The sequence below is a fragment of the Pomacea canaliculata genome, linkage group LG8 (genome assembly GCF_003073045.1).
Source record: "Pomacea canaliculata isolate SZHN2017 linkage group LG8, ASM307304v1, whole genome shotgun sequence".
NCBI classification, from domain to species: Eukaryota; Metazoa; Mollusca; class Gastropoda; order Architaenioglossa; family Ampullariidae; genus Pomacea; species Pomacea canaliculata.
In genome coordinates, this window is record NC_037597.1 from 21,695,209 (window position 1) to 21,720,721 (window position 25,513).

Consider the following 25,513-nt stretch of genomic DNA (forward strand, 5'->3'; position numbering starts at 1 on the left):
GATAAGAGGAATCATCTCAGGAGAGCAACTGCCGGTGTGACTGACAGTTAAGTGCCCACGATACAGGCACAGGGTCGTATCTCGGTTCGTAAAACGAGAAACGCCGTGACTCATTCTGTCGACCACGTGACGAAGAACACGCAAATGGTTTACTTTTATAGTTTGGTGTCCGACATTTTAAAACGAGAGCAAAAAAAAAAAAATAAAAAGGTAAAAATAGGCCAACGTGATAAAGGGAGGCAATAAGACAGGGGAGAAAACCACAGCAACTCTTGAGCAAGAAGCAAGTATAACTGCACTAGCCATGAGCCATGGATGGTGGGTTACTGGATGCTAGGTGTCATCCTAATTTTATCAGTCCTTATGTTATGTGAAGATATTTCGTTTTATTTAATCAGTGTTCGCGGGGTTTTATTATTGTCTCCATTTCGGTCTGTGAGTACGTTATTCCAGAAGCGGCTTTCGTTGTCTCCATCCAGGTGAACGTGGTGGTGCTGGTGGGGATGTTCTTGATGATGATTGGAAATACCAGTGACATTTATGAGTTATTATGGCTCATGAGCACTATTACAAAAGAAAACCTTTTCTTGCGTGTTTACCTCGCTCAGTAATAAACTGAGGTTCGCTATGTGTTGTGTGTGTGTGTGTGTGTTTGTGTGCACGCGTGCGTGTGATGCCGTCAGCTGACGTGCCGCTCGTGACCTCCGCTGTGCAGCAGGCGGTGAGGTTGATCAAACCACCCACTTGTGGAGGTAAACACCCGGAGTTCTATTGCACTGCAGTTGCTCTTTGAAGCCAGAGGGTTTTGTTTTGTTTTTGTTCATTTAATGAGCCGTGAAATGATGAGGAGACACTTTAGATGCACTCCGCAGTTTGTTTGTCAGCACGTAAGAGTTTGATTCAACAGCCGACAAGTGAGTGGGGTTGGGTACATGACTTTTACGTACTGGGACCAGACAAAGGATAAAATCATAATATGACTGGTGACAAAAAATAATGTCAATAACAACAGCTTGCAACGTGTATGAGGAGTTATTTTTAAGTATTTGTTAAGTGTCCAGTAGACGCACGTAAACATACCCACACACAATAATAATAATGTTGTTTTATACACCTTACCCATCATCAAAGGCAGGATCATAGCGCTGTACAACAATAAACAGGAACAGCTGGTCACAAAAGCTCTTAGTGTAGCTATTCATATTGAAAACAGGATGAATGTCATCAGCATCTCTGCGATTTATAACCTTGCTGAATCTTCCAAGCCCACAGCACAGACACAGACATAGAGGTTAAAGGTGACACGATGAAAGCACGTGACACAAGGATGAAGAAGCACGTACATGGTCATGGAAACCTGCAGGGTGTAGACATCCATAACCCTAACGTCATAAGCAACATGACCTGAAAAGTTCTTGTCAATATTTACGTTTACTTCCTTCCCGCCGTCATCGGAGTTTCCTGTGAAGTTGACCTGAGCAAAGCCAGGATCGGTATAAGCAATCTCTTGAATTTTAAATTCAGCCCAGAAAATAGAAAGCTTCATGGGAATACTGCACTTGAAGTTTGAAGGCAAGACAGTTGAGAACAGAACACAGTCCTGACAGTGAAGAATCACAGTACACAAACACACTCAGAGTTTACGCCAGTATAAACATCCAATAGACAAACACACACGCGCGCGAACGCAAATTTTTCCACAAATAAGTATTCAGATAAAAAGTTTAACTGCTGCGTTTACTTTTATACGGAAGAAAAATAAATTATGTAAAGCTATTTCTGTACTATAAAGACTGAAAATAAATAGTCGCGAGTTCCTTATCCAAATATTTCATCCCGAAGTTTGTTTATTGTTTGTATGACTCAAGAGGGTGTTCTTAAATTGCTTTGAGTTTCACAAAGCATGAAAGAAGTAGAGACTTAACAGTGGGTAGAGAAAGGAAAGATGTAAGATGGAGAGAAGCAGAAAAAGATGAACTGAACAAACAAAAGGAGAGAAGCAGAGAGAGGCAGGAAAGAATTGTACAGGTGAGTTAATGAGAAGAAAAGGAACTTCAGCAAAGATCAAAGCCATCAGCTTCTGAAACATGGAGAAGGTAGGTCTTGTTTTTGTTGGCGTTATCAAGGACCATCTGCGTTTCATTCACTAACACTAATTACACCTCAGTCTTCTGGAAGAAGTAATTTTTGTGGCCGTAACCCAGTCTGCACCCCTCCCTTTGATCCCGCAAGCGCATCCGACTTACCTGGCAAGACATTGGAGTCGACCATGCCACCCACACAAACATACACCTGTGTTTACCTCACGCCTGTACCAAGGGATGCTGGCAGTTGCTCAGAGTGAAAAAAATAGAATCGTGATGCTATAGATAGACTACGTCATCGAGAGACAAACAGTTGCACGATGTGCTTCACCTCCAGCAATGAAGTAGTACTCAACATCTCAATTGACTTCTTCCTTCAGACTCAACAGAAGCTGATCACAGGCTGTGATTGTTATGATACTAGTGAAAGAGAAAGGAATGGATTGTCGGTGGTGGTCCTGATAAAGGCCCCACACTGAAATGCAGGACACATCCTACCCACCTGTATTTTCATTTGTGTGTCAGTCTGTACTAGTTACATGAGAATACATTCTAAACTTTCTGTCTTTCTCTTTCGCACACACCGAGAACGGAAGAGGAGTGAGAGAGGGGGAGGTGCAGCTAGATGCATGTGAGATGTTCATGAACTGGAAAGTGCAGAGCAAGATGTTGCCGACGTTATTGTTTATATTGATTTTGTCCTTCACTCTATCCCTGCTGTGATGACAGTAAAACAGAGTCCATGCCTGCCCACCTTTGCTCTCCTTGTGATGCCTGCAGCACCTGTGCATTTTAGCTCATTTTTCTGGAATAAACACGACAGTAAAGTCTATTTTTTACCAAATTTAACACTCTCTGGTTGTATAGTTTTCTTGTTGAATGTTATACTTATTTCCTTTTTTCTCGTGTTTACGTGTAGGAGCGCGATGTAGACAATGTTGCTGGAAATATAACTAGCCTGAAGATGCTGCTTGCTTAATGAGAAAATACTTTCGTCAAATATAAGCACTACTCAAGGAGCCTCAATTTGTGCGTATTTCCTTCGGTTTAGAAGCCATTCAGACCCTATTAATATGCTGAAGCTGAGAAAATCTCTCTAAATTCTCTCAGTATGAGAGTTAGCCTTGTTTGCAAACAGAATTAAACTTGAATTAAGCTGAGAGCTGCATCGGTGGTGAACTTTTGTAATGTTGATACGCATCGCGGTTGCCAGGCTTGTGAACTACATCTACTCACATGAGTCTGAGGAGAAGTCTTATTACCTCCTCTCCTCTCCAACACACGTCCTCCTTCCCTCCATCACTTAATTGTCCCAGCAATTATGTTATGAGTTATTTTCATGTACATTGACTAGCACATGAGCATCGTGTTCTGTGAAACCTTCAGGCACGTGTCGGGTGGCTGTGCTTACCTTCATAGTCCAGCCAGAAGTTTGGGTGAGATGGGGGAGCAGCATTTTCAGTATCAACCACGTCGTCAACCGAGACCGTTCGGTGTGGCTTTCCCCGGATCAATGTCTAATCATTCTGCTCCAGTTGCTTATCTTTTCCGCTCTCGACGCCCATGTGACTTGCACGCACTATTATTTTAACTATCGATAAACAAAACGCTCCCCTTACCGGCGAAATGTCCGGGTACGATTCCTCACTTTCTATCGCGTATTACCTTTGTCAAGCAGCGCTGAAGATTTTTTTTTTTTTTTTTTTTTTTACATATTTGGATTTTTGTAATATTTCTTCGTTTGTCATGACGGCAAACTAGAACGTGAAATCAGCCATTTTTTTCGTTGTCTTGAAATCCTGACTTTGGCACTCCTAACACTCTGATTTATGGCGAACGTTGGTGTCAAGAGCGTCTGGTTTACATTACGGAGAGCGTGTGGTCAGAGGTGTGGAGTAAAGGTATTAACGCTGTTGGAGGGAGGTATTATCGCCAGTCTTATCGGTTCTAACGTGAAGACCCGTGAGTCGCTGCTTGTAATTATTGTCTGGAATACACACGATGATTGCTAGGAAATGCACCTGGGGAAAGTTGATGGAAACTCGGCGTTGTGAAACGCACACCAGTTATGAAATGGTTGATCGGTTGGATGGAAATCGCATCAAAATATCAATTATTCCCTCCCACTATTATTGAGCTGTTGAGTACAATAGTTATCCTAGCTAACGTTACCCCACTATTAGAAAACACAGGGCAAGTATCCTACCCAACATCCCAAATAAAAGGAAAGTTTACCGAGCTTAACATGGGGATGAAATGATACTGCTGGAAGTAATGACTGGTGACGAGTGATACCTTTCCTTTTTCCTGATGGGGATGATACTTTTTTTGTGAATTTCTTTTTTCCTGTTTATTGCGATAAATACAATGGGTATGTCACGTTTTATTATAGTCTTTCTGCTTGATGAGTAGGACTCAAGCTGTAACAGGGGAGGGCATGATACGTCACTTTGTCAAGGTGGGCCAAAATGGACAGGACTTGGTTTCATTATGTTCATTGTAGAAAAAGGAGGTTGAAAGGAGACAGTTACAGCCACTTGTCGCTTACTTCACACGCATGCGTCTGTACCGACTGACCCTAGCCTGCTTGAAAGCGAAAATAATGTACTAATGAGTGCAATAGATAAACATTGATAGTTTATATGTGACATGAAGTAAATTCCACCATAACACTTCAGACGAACTCGAAAAAACAATTTTGTAAAAAAATAGCTAATGCATATTCAGATACAGAGCAAGCGTTACATAAATTAACCTGGTTATTTTTTTATTATTATTCTGGAGCACGTTCAATCTTTAGCAAACAATTTTAAGCAACAAATAATTTTAGTCATTTACTCATACAAACTCATATGAGGTAAGCATTGATATGTATAGCGAATTACCCCTTCACTTCTGCTTTTGCGGTACAAGTAGTTTGCATTTTCTGTAATATCACTGTCAACACTATTATCACATATTCATGTCTTTATTAAAGGCTTGGCTATGGGACTCAAAATACCAAATAGGTTCAAGAACAATTAGGGGTATGTGTCACTAAAATATCACACCATTTTTTTAAATACTGGAGATAATGTTCACGGGACATAGTACAAAGAGAAATAACCACGTACGCGTCAATGCGCTTTCAGCTCAGCGGTTGTGGCCCTTTTATGCCACAAAGTCTGTTTTCCTCCTCTCGTGTTCACTCCTAGTCCCTTTTTCCTCCCGTCTTTCTATCTATATATGGCATGTGTGCATGTGTGTGTGTGTGTGTGTGTGCGTTTGCGCGCGTGTGCACGTGTGTGGAGACCTGGGGCTGGGTGCACGACACGCTGGTAAAACTTAGCTGGAAGCGACTAGGCTGATGATTAACTACAGGAGAAGTTATGAAATTCGTTAAGAAATAAAATTGCACAAGAACAATGAAATGCATTCAGAATTAAAACTGCAAGAAGACTGATGAAATGCAGCACACAGCATAGAATGATGTGAAGGCCTTGTGAGAAGAGGAGAGATTCCTCATAGATCGCTAAGTCGCTGGTTTTCGGTTTCAAGTAGCCTGGGAAACTCCTAAATTTATTCTATGATTGTGGCAGTGTTGGTCAGAGACAGTAGCCCTGACCTCTCCCTTCGGAAGCTTCATGACTGATTGCAACATTTACTGATTATGAGCGTCGCGGCGCAATTGCAGCACTTGGGGTCACAGGTCAGAGTGAACCCTGGTTTATGCAACAGGTCAGCAGGATTGAAAAGCACGGAAGAATGGCGTGATGCGGAGATGATACAGAAACAGATTCTCTCTTGTCTATGCATGGTGTCGACGTGTAAAAGTGCCCGTTCGCGAGTGTCAAGTAATTACGAAACATCAGTAATGGGCTAAAAATGTAAGAAGTCATATTACAGCAAATAATAACACCAAAAACGTTTATAGTAAGAAACATGTTGCTGCGTATGTTGATGTCAAATGAGAAGAAGGAAAATTAATGCGAGACGCCATATCGAGTTAAAGAAGTATCAAAGTGACACCGCACGCGAAAAGTGACTCCAAACATGTGTAAGATGACCTGGTGAAAGGTCAAGACCCTAGTCCCCCTAGGAGCAGGTAACTGTGTGTGGCTCACCGTGGCTTGCTCACCCAACCGATTCTATCAACCTCATTTTACATCCTGCTAATCAAAGTTATTTTGCAGTTAAACAGATTCGCGTCACATTTGCCCCATCGCATTGCTTTAACCTGTTTAAACCTGGTGACTTCACTCTAGTCACCGCTGCCTTGACAACACATTGTGGTCAAGACCTCTATCAGTTCTTGGTAAATGTGTTTGCCTGTTCGGAATATCCTCAAAGCTGGGCTTAATCTCCTACAGAAGTTAACATTTTATGGTTGTACATATTTTGTAGGATGTTTTAGCATTCTTGTTGAATGGACAACGGATTTTGATTACAAAATATTAAACACAGCACCTCGACCATCATCACCTCCACCACACGACATGCAAGCAGCCCGACACACAACGACAGAGGTCATCAAAAACCAGAGCTCTGTCCACCAGTTGCCTCTGTTCTATCTTCTTTGTCACCATCCATCCCCCATCTCACACATGCAGAAAATAATGGTTACGTACCTGATGAACATCTCCACTCCAGTGGACGAGATGTTACGTTTGATGGCGCGCCAAGACTGCTTGAGGCTGAAGATCTGACGGACGGTCAGCGGGCAGCGTTTGTCCGGAACCACGTTGCCGATGTTGACCTTTTCAGATGACCCGTTGACAGGCTTCTCCTCCAGGCTCTTTTCCGGCTGACTTTTTATGCATCCCATCCTCAATAAAATAATCCTCCTCAGGCAAAGAAGAAATGAACCTGAACGTTGAAATGACACCACACCTACAAGCTCTGATAGATGTTAGAAAGCCTTCATGTCTGGACAGTCCTTCAGCTTTGATTAGGCGACCGCTGAATCTCTGAAAGTATCAAGAATCGCACTTTTTGAGTGTTTGGGTTGAAAAATGAGTACATCCTGCTTTGTTCAGTACCTGACACTGTGGACGTCAAGCTCTTGTCTTTCAATGTCGGCCGAAGTGAAGTCTAGTCTGTCATCAAAAACCCTTTTATTAGTTTCAATCCCGCTAACCTTTCGTGTAGTATGCAGAACCTGAAGACATTGATTATGGCTTGTTCAAACAACCGTAACCAGCGGCTCGTTGAAAGGTTTCTGACCCTTTCAGATCCTCACCGTCCCCATCGGTGCCTTCAAAGAAATGAGATCCTTGTGGAACTGGCAGACGATGTCAAAATGGAGAAGCTCTCTGTTCTCGCTGACACCCAACTGGTATTTCACAACCAAAGGACAGTCGTAGATAACATGCACGCTGTTCGTTATTCACAGAAGGAAGTCGTCTGCATCCGCACACATTTTCCCGAGTAAGTCAGCGATCAACACATCAGAATTTCCTGTCTATCGATGTCGTCTGCTCAGAGACTCTTTGTGTGAGCTCAGCGCAAAAAAATGTCGCAAAATTTCCTGTGACGTCACACCCAAGGATGCTATTCTTAGTCACTTTCTTTTTTGACGTCGTTTTACCTTGACCTATAACCCCGCCATTTTCTGCGAGAAAAGAACAACAAATGCCGTGTCGTGATCAGCTGCGTGACCTCCCTTGCATCCACTCCAGCATCAAAATGACAAATCGTTGAAGAAATTCTCAGTCAAAAATAAACTTTTGCGTTGTTAATGACATGAAACCGCTCCAGCCGTAACTAATACTTTCCTTTTTCCCACATCCAGTCACGTGACAGAATTTCCCTGAGACCTTTTTTTTAATTATTTTGAACCAACTTCCTTGGTGAGCGTTCAGACAGTAGAAGGTCCGGCACTGTGAGTGTTGAGTTAACTGGATTTATCTATCTTACAACTGAGTAGAATTAATCTTCTAGCACCAAAAGGACCGGTGTTATGTTGATGGATTCTTTTCTCTTTTTCTTTGAGAGTGTGTCTGTGTCTGTGTCTGTGTGTGTGTGTGTGTGTGTGCGAGCGCGAGCACGCTCACTGACGTAAGTGTGTAAACGTGGTTACTCCTGTTGCCGCTGTACCAACATCCGGGGCGCTGGACACGCCGAGTGCTGGAGGTCGTCGGAGGATGTTGCTAACACAGATCGATGATGCCGTGATCGATAAATCACAGAGAACACGCGCGCTGTCGATGCCTTTCAGCACGTGTAGGTTCTACAGCTAACACCTCAACACAAAACCACTTTGCTTTGTTTTCTGTTTGCTCGAGAGAAAAAAAAACAACAACTCCTGAACACTTCCTTTAACCCTCTTACCTAGTTGCACTGGGTCGTTGGTTTGATTGTTTGTTTGCGTGACTGACTGGTAGCTTGGTTTTTATCTCAAATGTCGGTGATTTGAATACATGAAACACAAACGTCACATCTACATGCAGAGTTGTGACGTGTAATTACGTGATTTTCACGTAGCGCCAGGATAAATATCTCTTCTTTCACGAGATCCTGATGCCAGCTGACGAAAACTAGTCTTTGTTTACATCCTGAAGAGCAAAGGTCATCCACCTGTGCCTGTAGGTTGAATTTCGTACCGAGAGGTAGAGTCACATGTGCTGTTCAGATTTAATGGAGGGATTTTCCGAGGATACACACAGAGAAGATAAGCTGAATGAGAGACTTTATTTTTTCTTGTCGTAAACTTTACTTCGTGAGGTATCAGTCGTTGGGACCTGCGCTGTCACCTTGGGTCTTGTTCCGTGAACAACTCATCAGTGGATGTTTTTCTCATCATGTACATCTTGGCAATACTAGAAATACTAGTCACCTCATGTGAACAATCAACACACTTTGTAATTTCTTAATTTAGTGACTTTCCCGTGATCGGCGTTAAAACCAAGACAGGCGATACTGACTGTTAGAAGACGAGTAAGACCAGGGTACGTTGACGTCGACTGTACCCGACACACTCGCAGATTCACGTCGACGAGTCGAGATTAAAGGGACATAGCTGCGAGGCATGAATTATTTCTCCAGAGGAAATCACTCTTCTTCCTCTCTGAACACCAGCATCGGGTGCACGACACGTGACCGAATGGACCCGTCTCTTTGCCAAGCCGCGGGATGTCCCGCTACACACCTGGGGGGAGATCGACTGACAGAAGAGACTAAATGTTGATCCACGTGTTATCTCGTTACCGCCATGCTGTGCTGGGATCGTTCCTGTTGACTTCTCCTGAGGTCAACCAGGCAAAATGTCAGGGTTATTGCGTATTATTGGATATACTGAGCGTGACGTTAGGACACTGAGCACCCTTCACTACGTCTCTCTCGTCACGGTGCGACGTGAAGCTCGCTCACTTTCTTGGCTGAGTTCTGCCGGCGGAAGCAGCCTGAGACGTTTCCGTCTTCAACATCCGATTTCTGAACGCCTTGCTATCTGTGGACATGCGCTCAGAGACTTAACGGCGAGTGGGTGACGTATTCAGGTGTAGCCTGCTGACGTGAGCACACTTACAGCTGTTCCCGATGACGCACTGGTTTCGGGACTAGCTTCTTTCACACCATCCGGCCTACTCGTGGCAGGGTTAATCCGTCGTGGCACCTGACGACAGACTAACAACCTGCAACAAAAAACAAAATTACGTAATTGTAACGAATAATTAGTAATGAGAGGAACTAGTTGCACTCGTGTGCCTGCAACGTAGAAATTAGGCGCGTATGTCGTGTACGAAATAATGGATTCAAGCACGAACTTGCATTACTGGACTGCTGGGATAAGTTCAAAGTTTACACGTAGCTTTTCCCCGTCTACGTTATCAAGATACAAGCCTATAAACTCATTATGGACAAAAGTAACTCAAATTCTTCGTGGACAGATATAGGCCAAGCTCTCCGTTGATAGAAGTAGGTCAGTCTGGTCACGGACAGAATCAGGCCAAACTCGTGACGTCGATGTAACCGATACCCCGAGTTTTTTGTTCTTCCCTTGGCTGCGCATCTTCGGTACCCGGAGTCTTGACCTCTTCCCTCCATTGTTAGTCTTCAAACTCTAATGGCGAGAAACTAGTAAGCATTCGGAATGTTTGATCCAGCATAAATAACCAGTGATGTGTGTTTTATTGTGGGGGAGATTGTTTTTGAGAGAGAGAGAAGAGGGGTATGTGGACTGTAGCCGGGTGCCTATAAGAAGACCCACAATTGATTTCAATAGATTTCAATCCTCCTCCAATAGTCCTCAACAAACTATTTCGTTTGCTCTGTCCTCTGTCCCAGCTGCCTCAATTTAAAGACCAGACACTCGGGGGGGGGGGGTTGAGGTTGTTTTAAAGCCTTTTCTAATCTGTCCTTGTGGGTCCTCCAGTCTCACTAACTGCAGCCTTATTGGCGTCGTAGATTTGTTGGTGAAAAAAAATCCCTTTTCATTTCAGGGCGCCAGCAATTATTTCCGGTGACTGCTACGGGAGTCTGGACAATCTCACAGAAGCCTTTTATTAGAATATCATTGGTGACACTGTTATAAAGTAAATCTTATGTTTCTAAGAAACAATCAACAGACAGGGTCACGTGATTCTGAGCCTTGCAGCCTGGTGGAAGTAACACGAATTGTTGTAACATTTGTAAATAATAATTAAACAAGTGTAATTAATCAGTTATCTCCATACTTTTATTGTCGATAATCAAAGCTGACGTTTATAAGCAGGATAATGGAAGAATGTTCTAACGGTGTAAAATTATTGATAACTATTTTCTTGCTTTACAACATTATGTTTTTTTTAATCTGTTGGAGACGCAAGCAGATACTATAAATAACAATCTTTAAAAAATGAGATACCTGCTCAAGGTGAACTAAAAGCCAGGTATGTCTTCACATTCAACACCAACTCAGTGCACGCCATGATGTTTGCTCGGTTGGCAACGTAAACAAAATCTTGTTGTGTCTGTCCTGCAACAAGGACACTCGAAAGTCTTTTTACCTTCAAGCTAATTGCATAGCGTGATGAATGAATATTATAGCCACCGGAAAATGGTTCTTGTGGCATTTCTTGGCAAATGATTTCATGGATCATGTCTGCGCGAGGTTAAAGGTTGTAATAGAAGGAGACAGGCCATAAGCACCGCACGTCACAAAATGGTTTCTCGTTAAACCGTTTTAATTTCGGGACTAAAAAGTGCCTTGAGACACTCGGAAAACACTTAAGTGTCTGTTATTAACGTGAATATTTTTATTAATGCGAAAGTGAAAGAGAGAGTTTGTTTAGTACACAGTTCTGGATTCGATCCGGTCATGACTTAGACCTCAGCCTCGTCGCACTTTACTTCGTCCACCCGACTGTCGAGAATGATCACCTGACTTCGTTGTGAGGATTAAGAAAGGTAAAGAAGTGAGAGAGAGGAAATAGGCATCGTCCCCACAAAAAGTGAGGCAATCTAACCTCTCACTCTCCAACGACTTAAATGGTTGGATGATGACCTTTACCCTTTTTTAAGACTTCTACCGGGTGGTGAAGCTTACTTGATGTGTGCGAGACTTCAGAATCCGCCTGTGCTTAACTACCCGCTGTAACCTAGTCATTACCGCTTTATTGAGCGAATTGCTAATTTCAGAACCCTCCAGGCAAAATGAGAAAAATCATAAATAAATAAAAACACGGCGAATGTCGATCGAACGAACGTTGAACGGTTTTCCGACTGCCTCTCATGTCTGCGAGAACATTTCTCTGAAGGCGACAGCAATCTTCCAAAGGTCGCTAGAGGCAGCAACCATCACATCTCCCCCATCTGGCAAAAAATAACACAGACTCATTGCACCATTTCACGCATGCGCCGGACTATTTATCGGTTTGTTTTTGTTTGTTTATTTATTTATTTATTTTTTGTGGGGGGAGTGTGAAGATGAAACTAGCTGATTAACTACCTTGAGTTTGTGTGTTTGTTTGTTTGAGTGTGTACACACTACCGCCCGTGAGTGGACGTCAATACCTGAGCTTTTAGACTGTTGACATCTACGCATGCGTGCAGATTTAATGATCCCGGATCCCACATTCATCCATGGTGTATTGTTTATTTACACCGCGAGGACCTGACCTCAGAGTCAGCCAAAGGACAAAGAATGACTGTCAACTGCATGGCTGCACGATAATCGTCGTGCCACTTCCATCATCCCACACGTTTACTGCAATAAACACTCTCAGGTGCGATACAGAAGGGATCTCTAACATGCAAGGGATCTCTAACATAAAGGTGATTTCACGCAGTGTTGGAAAACTTACTGTTGGCATCCTGCAACCGAAGATCAACAGACAACTATTATTTTTAAGGGATTTGAGTCAGCGCTGTCAGTGGAAGACCTTTGACCTCACCGGCTGCCGATGACTTGACATTCAGAAAAATAAAATCCAACAAGAAGACATGGACCCTCGCCAACTATTCACACACAAAAAAAATTCTGGCGCCTGTAAGGAGTATTGTACTCGAAATACACAGTCCTAGCAGACGGGAAGCCTTGCTGAAACGCCACTCGTCATAAGCAAGAAACCATATTTGAAACAATACGAACAAACTCTTGGCCAGACCATCTCCTGCTTTCGTTAGAATAGAAAGAAACAAATGAGGCGATGCCGAAATAGATATTGCTCTATTTTAACGTCTTTGCAGGCTGCTTTCGTCTTATTTTGTTTTCTTAATATTTTTTTTTCCTTGCAAGAAAGGTCATTTGAAATGCTCCCTCCTACAAGGTTCGCGTGCTTCTCTTACATCATTTGGCAGCAGCGCCCTCTTCTGGCCCGTCTAACTTTTAAAGGGCTGGAATTCTCTGACGCTTTGTGAACCATAACCTCATGGGACAGCAATGGAAATTCTTGAAAGGATGGTATCGATTCTGGCAACATCCATTCCAAAAGAAGTAAAAAAACATTGTTTGAATGAAAGGAGATCTCGCATCCACAAGTGTAGTTCTAAATGCTTGCAATACATCGAAAAACGAGCCGCGACCACCCACCCCACCCACCCCACCCACCCCACCCACCCCACCCACCCTACCCTAAAGCTAGTCTTTGGAGTGAAGAAATAATGTAAGACTGTCGGACAACTAAACTACCTCAAGAGCTACTATGGCTGCCAGGCCCCAAACACTCATGTCGGTGGTAATCTCAAAGAACAGATTCATTCATTCACTTTGCCGCCATGTGATGTCCCCGAGCAAATGCAATCACGTCCAGCTGAGACGAATGGCAACGACTGAATGCAAGACAGGACTCAAAAGATTACAGAGGTTTCTTCCGGAATAACTGGGACCAGCCACGGAAACTAGTTGGTCTGGTTGATGTCAAAATAGTTTGATACTCAAAATTCTGAACTGGACTGTGACAGTCACATTTTCCAGCTGGGATTCCCATCACCCGCTGGACTTGAAGTTTACAATTGTACAGGTATTCTGCAATTCAGTCTCACCCACCCACCATTTCTCTCGTTCTAACACACTTCTTTCTCATTCAATTGTGGTTTATGAATGCGAGTGTGTTAGTGTTTTCATATGTCTGTGTGTGTGTGTTCGCGTGCGCGATGTCAATAAGTCCATGCGTTTCGGTAAAACTACCTTTTGTTATTTTACACAGACCTTTTTTTCTTTCTGAAATCAAAGCGAGACTGGCAGAACCTTCACGAAATAAAAAATGGATTTGCACCAAGCCTCAGATTTGTTTTTTGTTTTGGGTTGTTTGGGGTTTTTTTCACCGTTTCAATTCACTTGAGGGAGAAAAGCTTCGTGTTAACTGGAATAGAGCGAGTTTAACTTGTTCTTCCATTCGTTCTAATCTTCGCTCAAGTCTCAGTTTCACCCAACATGGCGGCAGATCAATAAAATGCATTTAAAGAATGGCAACAGCGTGAACAACATGACAAACAACAATAAAAACAAAAACAAGAACATCACGAACAACGCGCGATGTAGGTCTGACAGATGGAGGCCGGAGTTTCCATTAGTACCTCCGAGTGCTGACAGAACTTCTCTGTAAAAGCAGAAAAAAAGGAGAAAAACAACAAGAGAAGAAGAAAAAAACAACAAATCATCTTGCTAACGGTAAAAAGAGAAGATACAACCATGTTTGTGCACTCGTTTTCTCTGACTTCTCTTCCACCTACTGTTTGTTCCACGGTCTGTGTAGGAAGACCAGAGAATGACTGAGTTGCATTTTGTATTTATGCCCAATGTACAAACATCTACGTCTGTTGTGCATTCCTTCGTGATGTCAATGTAAAAAATGTTATAAGAATCTTTCAGTTTCGTTTCTCGCTGTTAGTTCCCAGTAACTCTGGAAAATTAATCCAAAATGTTTCCTTTCTTATAAAGAGAAAGAGTCCATAATTTGAAAATGTTTGTGGTTATTGTTAATAAAAAAATTTACTTTGGCACTTTCGATGTTGTAATTTTAATTAAGTTGTGGTATAAGACTATTTCTTCCTGTACCATTGCATTTTGAACCAATAATAATTTTCCCTCTCCATCCTCCCCCAATATCAGTTATGGACAAATTCCTTCCGAAATACAGAAACTGTCATTGTCAGAGCACTCCCGGTAAGCGACTCTTGCTTGCAAAAACGACTTCTTTCCACCGAAAGGTAAATGAGGTTGGGTTGTTTGGCAGAATCTTTAATATCGAAAACAACCGCTGACGGGGAGACACCAACGACTGCTTTCTAGGGGGAGGACGACAACTCGCAACACTCGGAGATGCTAATGAAACCTCCGACATCGATCCTCCAGACTTCGGTCATTCGTTCTGTCGTCTACCTACGTACCGGTTCTTCATCGAGGTTTGTGATGTTGGAACATTATTTTGACATTACTCCGAAAAATCACTCAAAAACCTTTAAGCAAGGCGAGGTCACTTCCTGTCTGCGGTGACCCACCAAGGAAACCTCAAAGACATGGCATTACTTGTCCCTATTTCATTATTAATTTTAATATTTAAACTGATGGTTTTAAAAATCTTCTTACATTCTTCTTTTTTTATTATTTGTTAACTGTCCTTAATAGCGAAATAAATGCCTACAGGGAAATGTGAAAGTGTTGTCGTCAAGCTCAGTGGTGCTGGACATCAGTTCCACACACGCTTACTTCATACACACATGCTTGTATCTTTAGACACCCCTCTTCTCCAAAGTAAAGAAAAACTTTAAAAGATCCATTTCTAGTTCTGCAGCCATGCAACCACTTCTACTTTCAAGAAAATAAAACCCGATGAAGTGCAGAAAGGCAGTGAGATGTTGAGTCAATATTGCCAGGAGATGGAGAGGCAAACTCAATGGACACTTAAGCTGCGGCCACACATCTTGACTAACATTTCATCAACAGCCGCTGACTTGGAACTTCAGTGGGGCACTCGGTCAGTTCTAACAATCCTGACGCCCCTCCCACGCAATCCTCACCCCACAACTAGTAGCAATAATGAAGGAAGACCGACAAGCGAGGAAGAAATGATACGGAGCTTATACCATGAGCAACATGTCCATAAGATACTGGACGACAAAACATCTATAAAATATTAGATGAAAGAAGCCAACAGATACTGAATGACAAAAAAAAATCATAGATACTGGACGACAGAGAGACAAACTCAATGCTCGAGGGAACTTTATTCCCAAAAGAGCAAAGGAAAGATGAATGTAAAAAGAAGCCTCGTTTACATACCAAGAAGACGGAGAAGTTCAACTTTGAATAATGGTCTTCTTATAGACTGAAGTTTTCTGCTGCATGTGATGCAGGTTTTGGCAGAGGTGAAACTGTTCTGTCAGTGGGTACGTGAGCAGCGGGTTGGCAGAGGGATAACGAAGGGATGGGGAGTGAAGGATGGGAGGAGAAGGGGGATGAGAGGGCGAGCAGACAGAAAAGTGTAACATAATGTCACTAAAGTTTTGTCCTGAAGAATTACAGCGGCCAATCGATGGCGAAAGACCCATTCCCCAAACTCTCCCTCACTCCTAAACCTGGGAGAGGAATCAATATATTTTGTCAGATCTCTCTCTCCCTCTCTCACTCCCAATCGCCGTCAGACTTTCATCTTGTAATCCAGCGGCACTAGCTCCTTGACCGGCGAGTATCACGTGCAATCCATGTTCTCCCAGAACGAGGCTTATTTATCACAGGAGTCTGAAAAACTCGTTCGCCATTGAGGTCCGAAGCTGTCTGATGCTGCAGCAATGTCAGTGTTACTCCCCTGTCCTTCTTTTCTCCACCCTTTGAACTTTGCGCTTCATTATCAGACTAGTAGGCTAAAACATTCCACTGACACTTTCCCCCTCCGCCATCTTCCAAGACACGTCTACGTGACGTAGACTTCCACCTACAAACAGGTTACGTCACTAGGCGCAAGCTGATTGGTTAACGCAGTCAGCTAAATGGTTTTATTTTATGATCAGTGCAGCTACCAGGTGGGCGATAACCATGACGTGGTGTACCTGACACCAGGTGTCAGCACTAGGTTTAGTCAGAGAGAGACCGGGTGGACACCGTGTTGGTGCGAGGGTGCGTGTGTACCAAGACAACGCGATCTTTGGATGATGTTCGGGTGTGCTGGCTAACCTGATTGCTAACGAACGGATGTATGTGTAATATCTCCACTCCTCCACCGGTCATGTGAATAATTTCAAGGCTTATCTCTACTCATCCTTCCGGAAATTTACAGGCGATCAAAGTTTCGATTTACATCCTGTCGTCTGCATAATCCCACCTGTCAGTTTTGACTGATCGTTGACCGACATGTAGACTGTAGGGCACAAGGACTACTACAAGGAGAAAGTATGTGTGTGTATATATATATAAAGATCTGCTATTTCTGTTCACAAGTAGTCTGCTATTTTCATTTAGATTTATTAGCTAATAGAAATAACTTCTTTCTAGTCCCCATTGCCTGTTATTTCTATTCACTAATAACCTTCTTTTTTTTCTTTTCACAAATTCTTTTCTTTCACAGATATCCTGCTTTTTCTGTTCACCAACAACGCATCGAAATTTAGCTTATTGCTACTTTTGTCTCATAAATAGCATTCTATTTCTATTCCTGCTAATTCTAATCACAGATAACCTGCTTTTGTCTAACTTTACATCGTTGACTGCATGCTGCCTGTTCCATCTCGCCACACTTTGCTGTCTCCACAAATATAACATCGACTTGGCTGAGCACGATTCACTCTGAGACCAAATGTCAGAGTGAACATTTCAGTAAATCACTCAACCCCGCCCTCTAGGCCTGCCTCTTACCCACAAACAGCCAACACCAGAAGCCAAGAAAGGTTCATCCTCCCCAAAAAAATCTTCCTATCATCGAAATGAAAGAGATGTACCTTTAAATAAAAGATATGAAAACAGCAAAGATAAATCTCGTGTTCGGCACTTGCGTCTACAACAGTTTTTTAACGCTTCATGAAGACGCCATGTTTCCGTATTTTTTCTCGAAAAAAAACAAACTGACTCTAATCCGTAACGAGAGCAAAAAAAGTGTCGAGGGATGTTGGAGTGGGTGTCAACGGTTTTTACGGCGGATTCATTTGACAACAAAATTGTCGAACGATGCTGCCATTTTTTTTTTTTTCTTTCTTTTTTTGCACTTTTGTCGGCTGGCCAGCCCGACCTTGATTTAAAGTTTTCAGGCTTCAAAAATCACAGAAAGCATGCAATCTGCAGAAAAGCAGAGCTTACGAAGAAAGTAAACAAACTTGTTTACGCTGCGTCCTGCCTTTGAAGAAGGACGGTGAGTGCCGTTCACTGGCTTCGTTTGTGTTGCGAGGGTCGGGATGCTGCCAGTGCAACATGTCTCAATGCAAGTCATCCCGAAAGACGGTTATTTAGTTTTGCAAATACCACTCATCTATTTTTCCCACCAGGAGATCCTTGGCCCGACAACTTCTTTCACGACGATTGCCATGTCCAAGTGTGCAGCAGCTACATTGAAACCCTGTGTCGCTTTTTGTAACATCGTCCTCTGTCACGCCAATATTTTCCAATTCGTTCAACTGTACCTTCATCCTCACTGCACGATCTCCAAATCCAGTTTGCCAGAGTTCTAACGACCGCGTTCCCTACTCAGGAGATTGTCGTCTGCCATGCGGGATGCTCAGAGTCGTCAGGAGAAAACTCAAGATGGCGGGTTACTGGAACTGCCTGATAATAACCTATAATATAAACCTATAATTTTTTTAATGATCGTTTGCAGCCCAAAATTGTGATCAGACATGATTGAGGACATCAATGTCTATAATTTAAGCCTAACTTACCATTTGAATTTTTTTTTTCGTTTTTTAATACGTAACATTATCTCAAAATAGCTGCAAGCGGACCTCAACACACTGAATGACCTCATACTCATCCTTGATCTGTTCTCATCCAGATATATTGAGAAACATAAATCCCTCCAAACAACAGTCATTACAATTGTTACTGTAAGTGAAGTCCTCGCGACAAGTCAGCACTAAAAAATTAAGGTAACCCTCCAAATACGTTGGTTGAGCTGAGTGAGGGTGAGTGGGACACTGATGACAGTGGGGTAAGAAAGATCCATCGAGATGTTTCAATCTGAAGTGCCTAAATGCTGACTTTAAGAAAATGATCTACCAAAATTTTTTTTTTAATTTCACAAGACATAAACAACGACAGGGCCTTGTTTATAACTGTATGATTATCTCAAACCAGAAACAATCTTTCTAATAACGCTTTACAAGAATTTTAACCGACTTACCTGGATTCAAGGAACGAGATATTTTCCAGTTTAGGAAAAGAGACTAAACTAATTAGCGGACCAAACAGTGCGTTACAGTCCCGGGCATCTCACACCGCCTGTTGCTGTTCCTGGAAGAGATGGAGCCTGAGAGTGGTCTCCCCTGTCGCCTGCCTGTGACGTGGGTGGGGTGCCAGACAGCAGGAGAGACACAAACGGAGAGGTGGGAGGATGTAGGACCAGGCGCAGGAGGAGAGCAGCCAGCAGCGCTATCCCCCGGACTGGGAACGGTCAATGTGGGCGGGCTGAGCCGTCCAGGAACGGGAAGTTAGGTTTGAGACAGCCGCCGCGCAAGCGACCTTGCAAGTTGAAAGGTTGCAGGATTTCATCCCGCGGTAGTCTTGGAGATCGATGTGCGAGTGGGAGGGGAGGAGGATGAAAGGAGTTTGGGGGAGGGATGGAGAGTGTCTGGGTGGCGCAGATCAAGGATCAACCGGGGTGGGGTGGGAGGAGCTGCGGGGGGAGCACCCTTCATTTGCACTGGCGGCGAGTGAGCCAGGGGCGGAAAATTTGATGATGGAGGCGTCAAACAAGAAAGGTGTCTGGGGAAAATGGACTGCACTAAGCCTGTAGCTTCTAAAGACAGAAAGAAAAATTGCGAGAACTACCGGCTCTTGTGGTATCGGAGAAATACTCACAGTCTATACACCCGGCGACGGAGCGTCCGTTACATTGCGCACCTCGCCCGTTTGTGACGTCACCCTGTTGCTGGACGCCGTTTCTCCTGAGCAAGAGAGACGGGTAGGGTGGTGATGGGCTGGTTATCATCAGGTTTTATGATTCGGAAGATCACGTGAGACGGTATCCATGGCAACGAAGCTGACTTGTATAGGACAGTCTCTCTGAGATATGGAGAGGAAGGAGGGACGAAGTCCGAAACGAGATGAGCTCTAGGTGTAGAGTGTGGTATCACGTTTCCATCTTCTTTTAGGATTAAAGACAGAAAAGGTGATGACGAGAGTATGCTGTCTTCTTTCCGTGAGGGATATGGTGGTCCTTTCATAGCCAGATGGATCTTTGTGATCGTTTTAGTGAGGGTCAAAGTGACTGATTCAGTGAAGAGCGAGAAAAAGTGGGATTTCTTTAGGTTAATTTGCACGCCGCTCTGAACTGTAAAACATTATTATAACTTCTGTAAAAAAAAAAAAATCCCGAAATGACGATAGTGTTTACATTGGGTCAGTTTAAATGCAGGAGTAAACTCAAGATTATTGTCGGTCTTTGTTGAAGAAATACACAAAGCTGTTACTGCTACACGCCACATGGACGTTTCATGGCTGGTGATGTTTCAAGATGAGGCAGATTGCTTTCTGTGATTGTAGTCCACGAATGCTGCTCGTTGTTTTGATTCTTTTCAAAGAGATGGAGAACTTAAAAGCTACAGCAGTTGCACTGGAAGTCAGCCATTCCTCTCTCCGCTTCCTTGCTCCTCAATAAAACACAAGACTTCAAAGCGACCGCTTCTCTCCACTCTCAAAGTCTTTGAGGCTTCTGTTCATTTTATGGTCCCTTGCCTTTTTAATTGTTTGTGCATTTCTGGCATTTTCTTTACTCAGAACAGAGCCATCCTTTAATTTAACTAAAAGTTCTCGGCGACAAATGTTGCTAGGGTCACGTGGTATGCGGTAGTGGTAGAAGCAAAAGATATTTCTGTAGAAGTAGATACTTTAAATAAATTGAAGACCGTCACAGTAAAAGAAACTAAGCAATGTATTTGTCCTACATGTAAGGACTGTTTTTACACGAATACTGGACAATAAAAGTCATGGTGAACATCATCTGGCAGGCAAAGCAGAGATCCTCTCGAGGAGCTCAAGAGCATCAGGTACTTGGGTGCCATACTATACAAAAACCCTGAACAAGGCCTCTACTTCTTTTCATAAACCTACAGCGCTGGAAAAGGAGGGATTCCTCCTCACTAGAAAGAAAGCTGTAAACCTTCTTGCTGAAGTCTTCGAGACCATCAATGTTTCCATACGAAACAGAAAGGTAGTGATGACACATCTCCACTCTAAACTTCAACCCCACTCCACCAAGGACCTCACACCGTAGCAGACCTCAATGAAGCCATCAGCAGACTCAAGAACAAGACAGTTCCTGACAAAGATAAAGTCAAGCATCTCGAGCTAGCTGCCAGACAGAAGCTGCTTGAGCTCTACAACTAATCATGGACAAGGGGAATCTTCTCAACATCCTGGAAAGAAGCCATTATAGTCCAAACCAACCACCTGATCATAAAAAGTAGACTAGCTTCAGGAAGAATAGAAACACCGCGGACCAGCTCATTTAGCCCAGTCATTAGAAAATGCATTCGTCGAGAAGAAGGCAGCTGCCACCTTCATCGACACTCCAAGGTCTGTGAAAAGGTTAGGAAGGGAGGTCTCTTCAAAAGCGACTAACTGCAGGGATGGCCAGACATGTTCGACAGGATCAACAGATACGCCCCCCACTGGACAGCAATGATCAAGCTTAACATCATTCTCAGTTAAAATCAGGGAAGACATTGTCCCCTACCCTCTTCATCATATTCGTCAACGACATGCTCAACACTCTCTCCGCTTCATGCTGATGATTTTGCAAATTGGAGTCCACCTGTCCGGATGTGGATGGCTCTTAACAACACTTTAACCTTAACAGGCAAGGACTGGTGCATCACCGTCAACACCTGATGATCACCGCTATCATCTTCTTCCTCTTAAATACCAAAGAGACCCTGAGGTTAATTCTCAACATTCAGAAGGTATCCAAGGAAGAGAGATCCACACCTCTGTGCCAAGCTAGACAAGGGCCTTACGTGAGTTCAACTCAGTTGTTGTTGTTGTTGTTGTTGTTGTTGTTGTTGTTGTTGTTGTTGTTGTTGTTGTTGTTGTTGTTGTTGTTGTTGTTGTTGTTGTTGTTGTTGTTGATGACAGTGAGAAAGCTGGAGTGGACAGAGCAAAATGCAGACATGCGAAGTATCCCAGGTGGACTAAAGACTACACCCATCCACTTCCTGGGGACCATAACGAGACTTGTCTTCCTTTATCAGAGCCGAGAAGAAAAGTTCTTGATCCAACACGAGAAACTACAAAGGCTTTTCTCACATCCTTCCCACAAGAGGCCGCTAAGAACAAACAAAAGAGAGACGGCTTCGAACATCTGACAAAACAACTAACAAGGAACCATAGCCATAGTATTGCCCACGCCCCATACAAATGAGAGTTCCTCCGAGATGCTGAGCAATGAATAATACAGTTCCAGGACATCTGCTTTTATACGGAATTTCCAGTCAACTAACAAGACCAACCACACTTCTCCAGGAAGCTGCCAGACTTGTCAGCATCAAAGCCCACTCCCTCTCTATCATGCTGTCTTCCTGTCTGACTGCAGATCCGGCAACCAGAGCTTGCAGTTCCCTGGTGAGCACTCTTTCAGTGCATGAAGGTAGCAGTCCCGTGGATCCCTGCACACTGCGGCCTGTCAGGAAACGAGAAGGGAGACAAAGTCACCATGCCTGGCAGCCGTCTGGAGTGTCCAAGCCAGGCAATTCTCAAAGCTCTGTTCAAGCAACACTTCAAAAGCCAGTGAACAAACCAACACAACACGCCATCAGACGACAGACGCCTCATCTGAAGCGCCACCAGCAGACCATCATCACCCGCCTGGGGACCAGACACTGCCAGGCTGGACGTGATAGACATTAGACAGACGAGACAAACACTGCTCAAAGGACTGTTATGCCAGTATTTTGGCAACATTGGTACACGATCGACTCTAAAACGGTCATGGAGAGAGAGCTTAGAACTTCCTTATTTACAAGCCTACGTCATATCCGGTTTCTTTCTGGGAGAGCAGCGCTTGCCACCTACCCTCACCACAAATGCACACACACACACACATACACACAAACAAATATGCTTGAAATCATGTAGTCCTGCAGTCATCAAGAAATATTTATAATGAAGGCCAGTAAAAACTTTACTCACGAAATATTTCGTTGACCTGCATGCCAGGAAGCACAGCTCGGCCTCAAGGTGCGAACACCAAGTGACTACACCTGGCGACAGACGCGACCTCAGTTGGCAGACAACATTTTCTCCCAATGGGTCACAAACTCGACTCGTCGATATAACCCCTCTCCCCAAATATCACCTCCAACCCCCATTCTTCTCCACAACATCCACCCTTCACCTCCTCCCTTTCCACCCACTCACCCGCTACCCAAACAACGGAGCAACGGGGCAACTCTCTCAGGTAAAAAGTCATTAAAACTTATGGACCGTGAGAGACATAGGGGAACACCTGTCGCCGAGTATCTATATATGTATTTTAACAGCTGTGTACCGGCTTTTGTCATTACTTATCTTGTATTAATTAACTTGTAGACCAGCTTCCTAGTCTGAGCTTGCTAAAATCTTTATTTTCAACACTCAGAACATTCACGTTCATTACAAAATATTTTAAAAAAATAGGGACGATGACATGCTGCAGTTTCTAATTTCTGTAAACAAGGAACTTTGAAGATGTTTATGTGCTGTGAATGAATGCATGTAAACATCAGCAACAGTCATCTGATAGTTGTGTGTGCAGGATGATGTGGGAAGGAATGAGGTCGTTGTGTTTGAAATTTGGAGAAAGTATCGATATTTGAATGAGAGAGGGTAGTGGAGGAATAGTTGAAGAAGAAGAGGGAGGTATAGAGGTTTCAAGCAGCGCGTGCTGTGCACAGACTTAACTAAGATCGATCCTGGAGGAAGACATCTTTTCTCGGCAGATGAAGTCTCTGGGTTGAAAAGAAGGACTGTGAAGTGTGGAAGGTTCTGGAGGGTCTCGTCCTATCAAAGTAACACCCTCTCCTACATGGGAGGAAGGGTCTCTTTTGGCGGCAGTCTATCAACGAGATGAGGGTCAGAGAGAGAACAGGACACCTGACGATCTCCCAGTCTGGAATGGGGGAGACACAACTGCAGCATCCACTGATCGATGTGCCCAGCTATTAACCTTTCACTACCTCCCTCATCCATTACCAACGGATTTTTTTTTCGAATTTTCGAGAAACGACTTCTTTGACGCTTTTACGAGCATATTATAGGAGTTCAACGATGTTTTCATCAATTATTGGGTGTGACTGTGTGTGCTATTGTTGTTGTTTCGATGATGACAATGAGGATGATGAGGAGGAGGAGGAAGGAGGATGGAGGTTGTGGTGGTGGTTGGGTACTTACAATCCCTCAAAATGTTCCCTATGTGATGTCTGGAGTTTTTTTAATCTGAGAAAGTGCGTGTTACTTTACAAGCAAGTGCTGCCGATACCCTTATCAGGACGAATCCTTTTGATTTTTGCATTTCTGTCGTTTTTAAATGGGGTGAAGGGGTAGGAGGCAAGAGGGATGGGTCTGTGTTTCCCACGGTCGATGTGCGCTGATTTCCTGCCAGTTCTCTCGGCCAGTGTGAAAGCAGAGAGATGTGCAAGCGGATTGCATTGATTGAAACGCTTGGAAATATTTTTGTTCAATTTTTTTTTTTCAATGTTGTCAGAATTAGAGAAGGAAGGAAAAAAGAAGGACGTTTTTCAGTACCAAGCAAAAGATACTGAAACCGACTATGAAACGTTACATAGAGCCGCAGTACAATGTGACGTACTGCACATTGGTGAAGTGACGTACGGTTGTTGCAAATCGCAATGAACAGCATGACGATTGAGAGTTTATATCTGAGCATTCGTAATGGCTATAAAATTTATACCCTTGTTGGTACTGGGAACTACTTCGCTCCGTCAAGACACGATTCTGAACGCGGGTGAGACGTAACAGGTCAGAGGTCACGAAATCGCTTACGCACCACAAGACGATTTTCTGCGTGAACTCACACAGTCGATAGAACCACAGAGCTACATTACATGATAAGACTCTGTGGTAAAACTTCCACCATTACCAAACCTCTTTCGTTCGTTGTATCAGCTTCCGCGCAGATGCAGTTTTATTTTCGTTTTCTTGTCCTGTGACTCATTTTTCCAACGTTTATCGAATTCCAGCTGTAACTACATTTTATTCCAGAGCACGGTTTGTTTTCTATAAATTTCATTAGGAAATTAAAATTTATTATTGAGCTATTTAAACTCGATCTGTTAGGCAAAGTCGTAAACAGACGCACCTGTGTTCTTGGAGTTGACCTATCTTACCTGGAACTTCTGAATAAGGTTTGATTAGAGAGTGATGAGGGTTGACAGCTATCATCCATGAACTGAGAAGAGTGATAACTGGTTGGAAGGGATTTACTCTGTCACTTTTCCTCTTCACCTGTTTTCTTTTTTTTTTCTACGCAATTTTATTTCTACTGTCTGCGCCATCTTGCTATAACTTTAATTTTGGATCTCTGCATCAGCAGTGTCCATTCCAGACTCTGATTTATTTTTCTATAATTTGTGAATTACTCCAGAAAGTTCTGATGTTTAGCTGACACAGAACTAAGGGCAGGCCGTTTTCATCTTCATCAAACTAATCTTACAACGACCGTTGGAGTGATGCCCTGACAAGAGATGTGTCGATGGAACCACATTTCTGTCTGTGAAAATTCAGCCACTGGACTGAAGGTTGAGAGCTGAGCTTCCATACAAACATCCTAAACACGTTCAGCTACTTCTAACAGCAGAATTTTATTGACTTACCAAGGTTCCATACAATGGCGAGG

General features: G+C 43.3%; 1 protein-coding gene across 1 annotated transcript in view; it reads right to left on the reverse strand.

Moving 5' to 3' along the window:
* LOC112569971 (neuroglobin-like) overlaps nt 1-9,677 on the reverse strand; it is an 87,656-nt gene extending 77,979 nt beyond the window's left edge. The window contains exon 1 of the mRNA XM_025248101.1: nt 6,692-9,677. Within this exon, the coding sequence (XP_025103886.1) occupies nt 6,692-6,888 (197 nt within the window). The 5' untranslated portion in view covers nt 6,889-9,677. The remainder of the gene's footprint in view (nt 1-6,691) is intronic.
* Between the last annotated feature and the right edge of the window lie 15,836 nt (nt 9,678-25,513).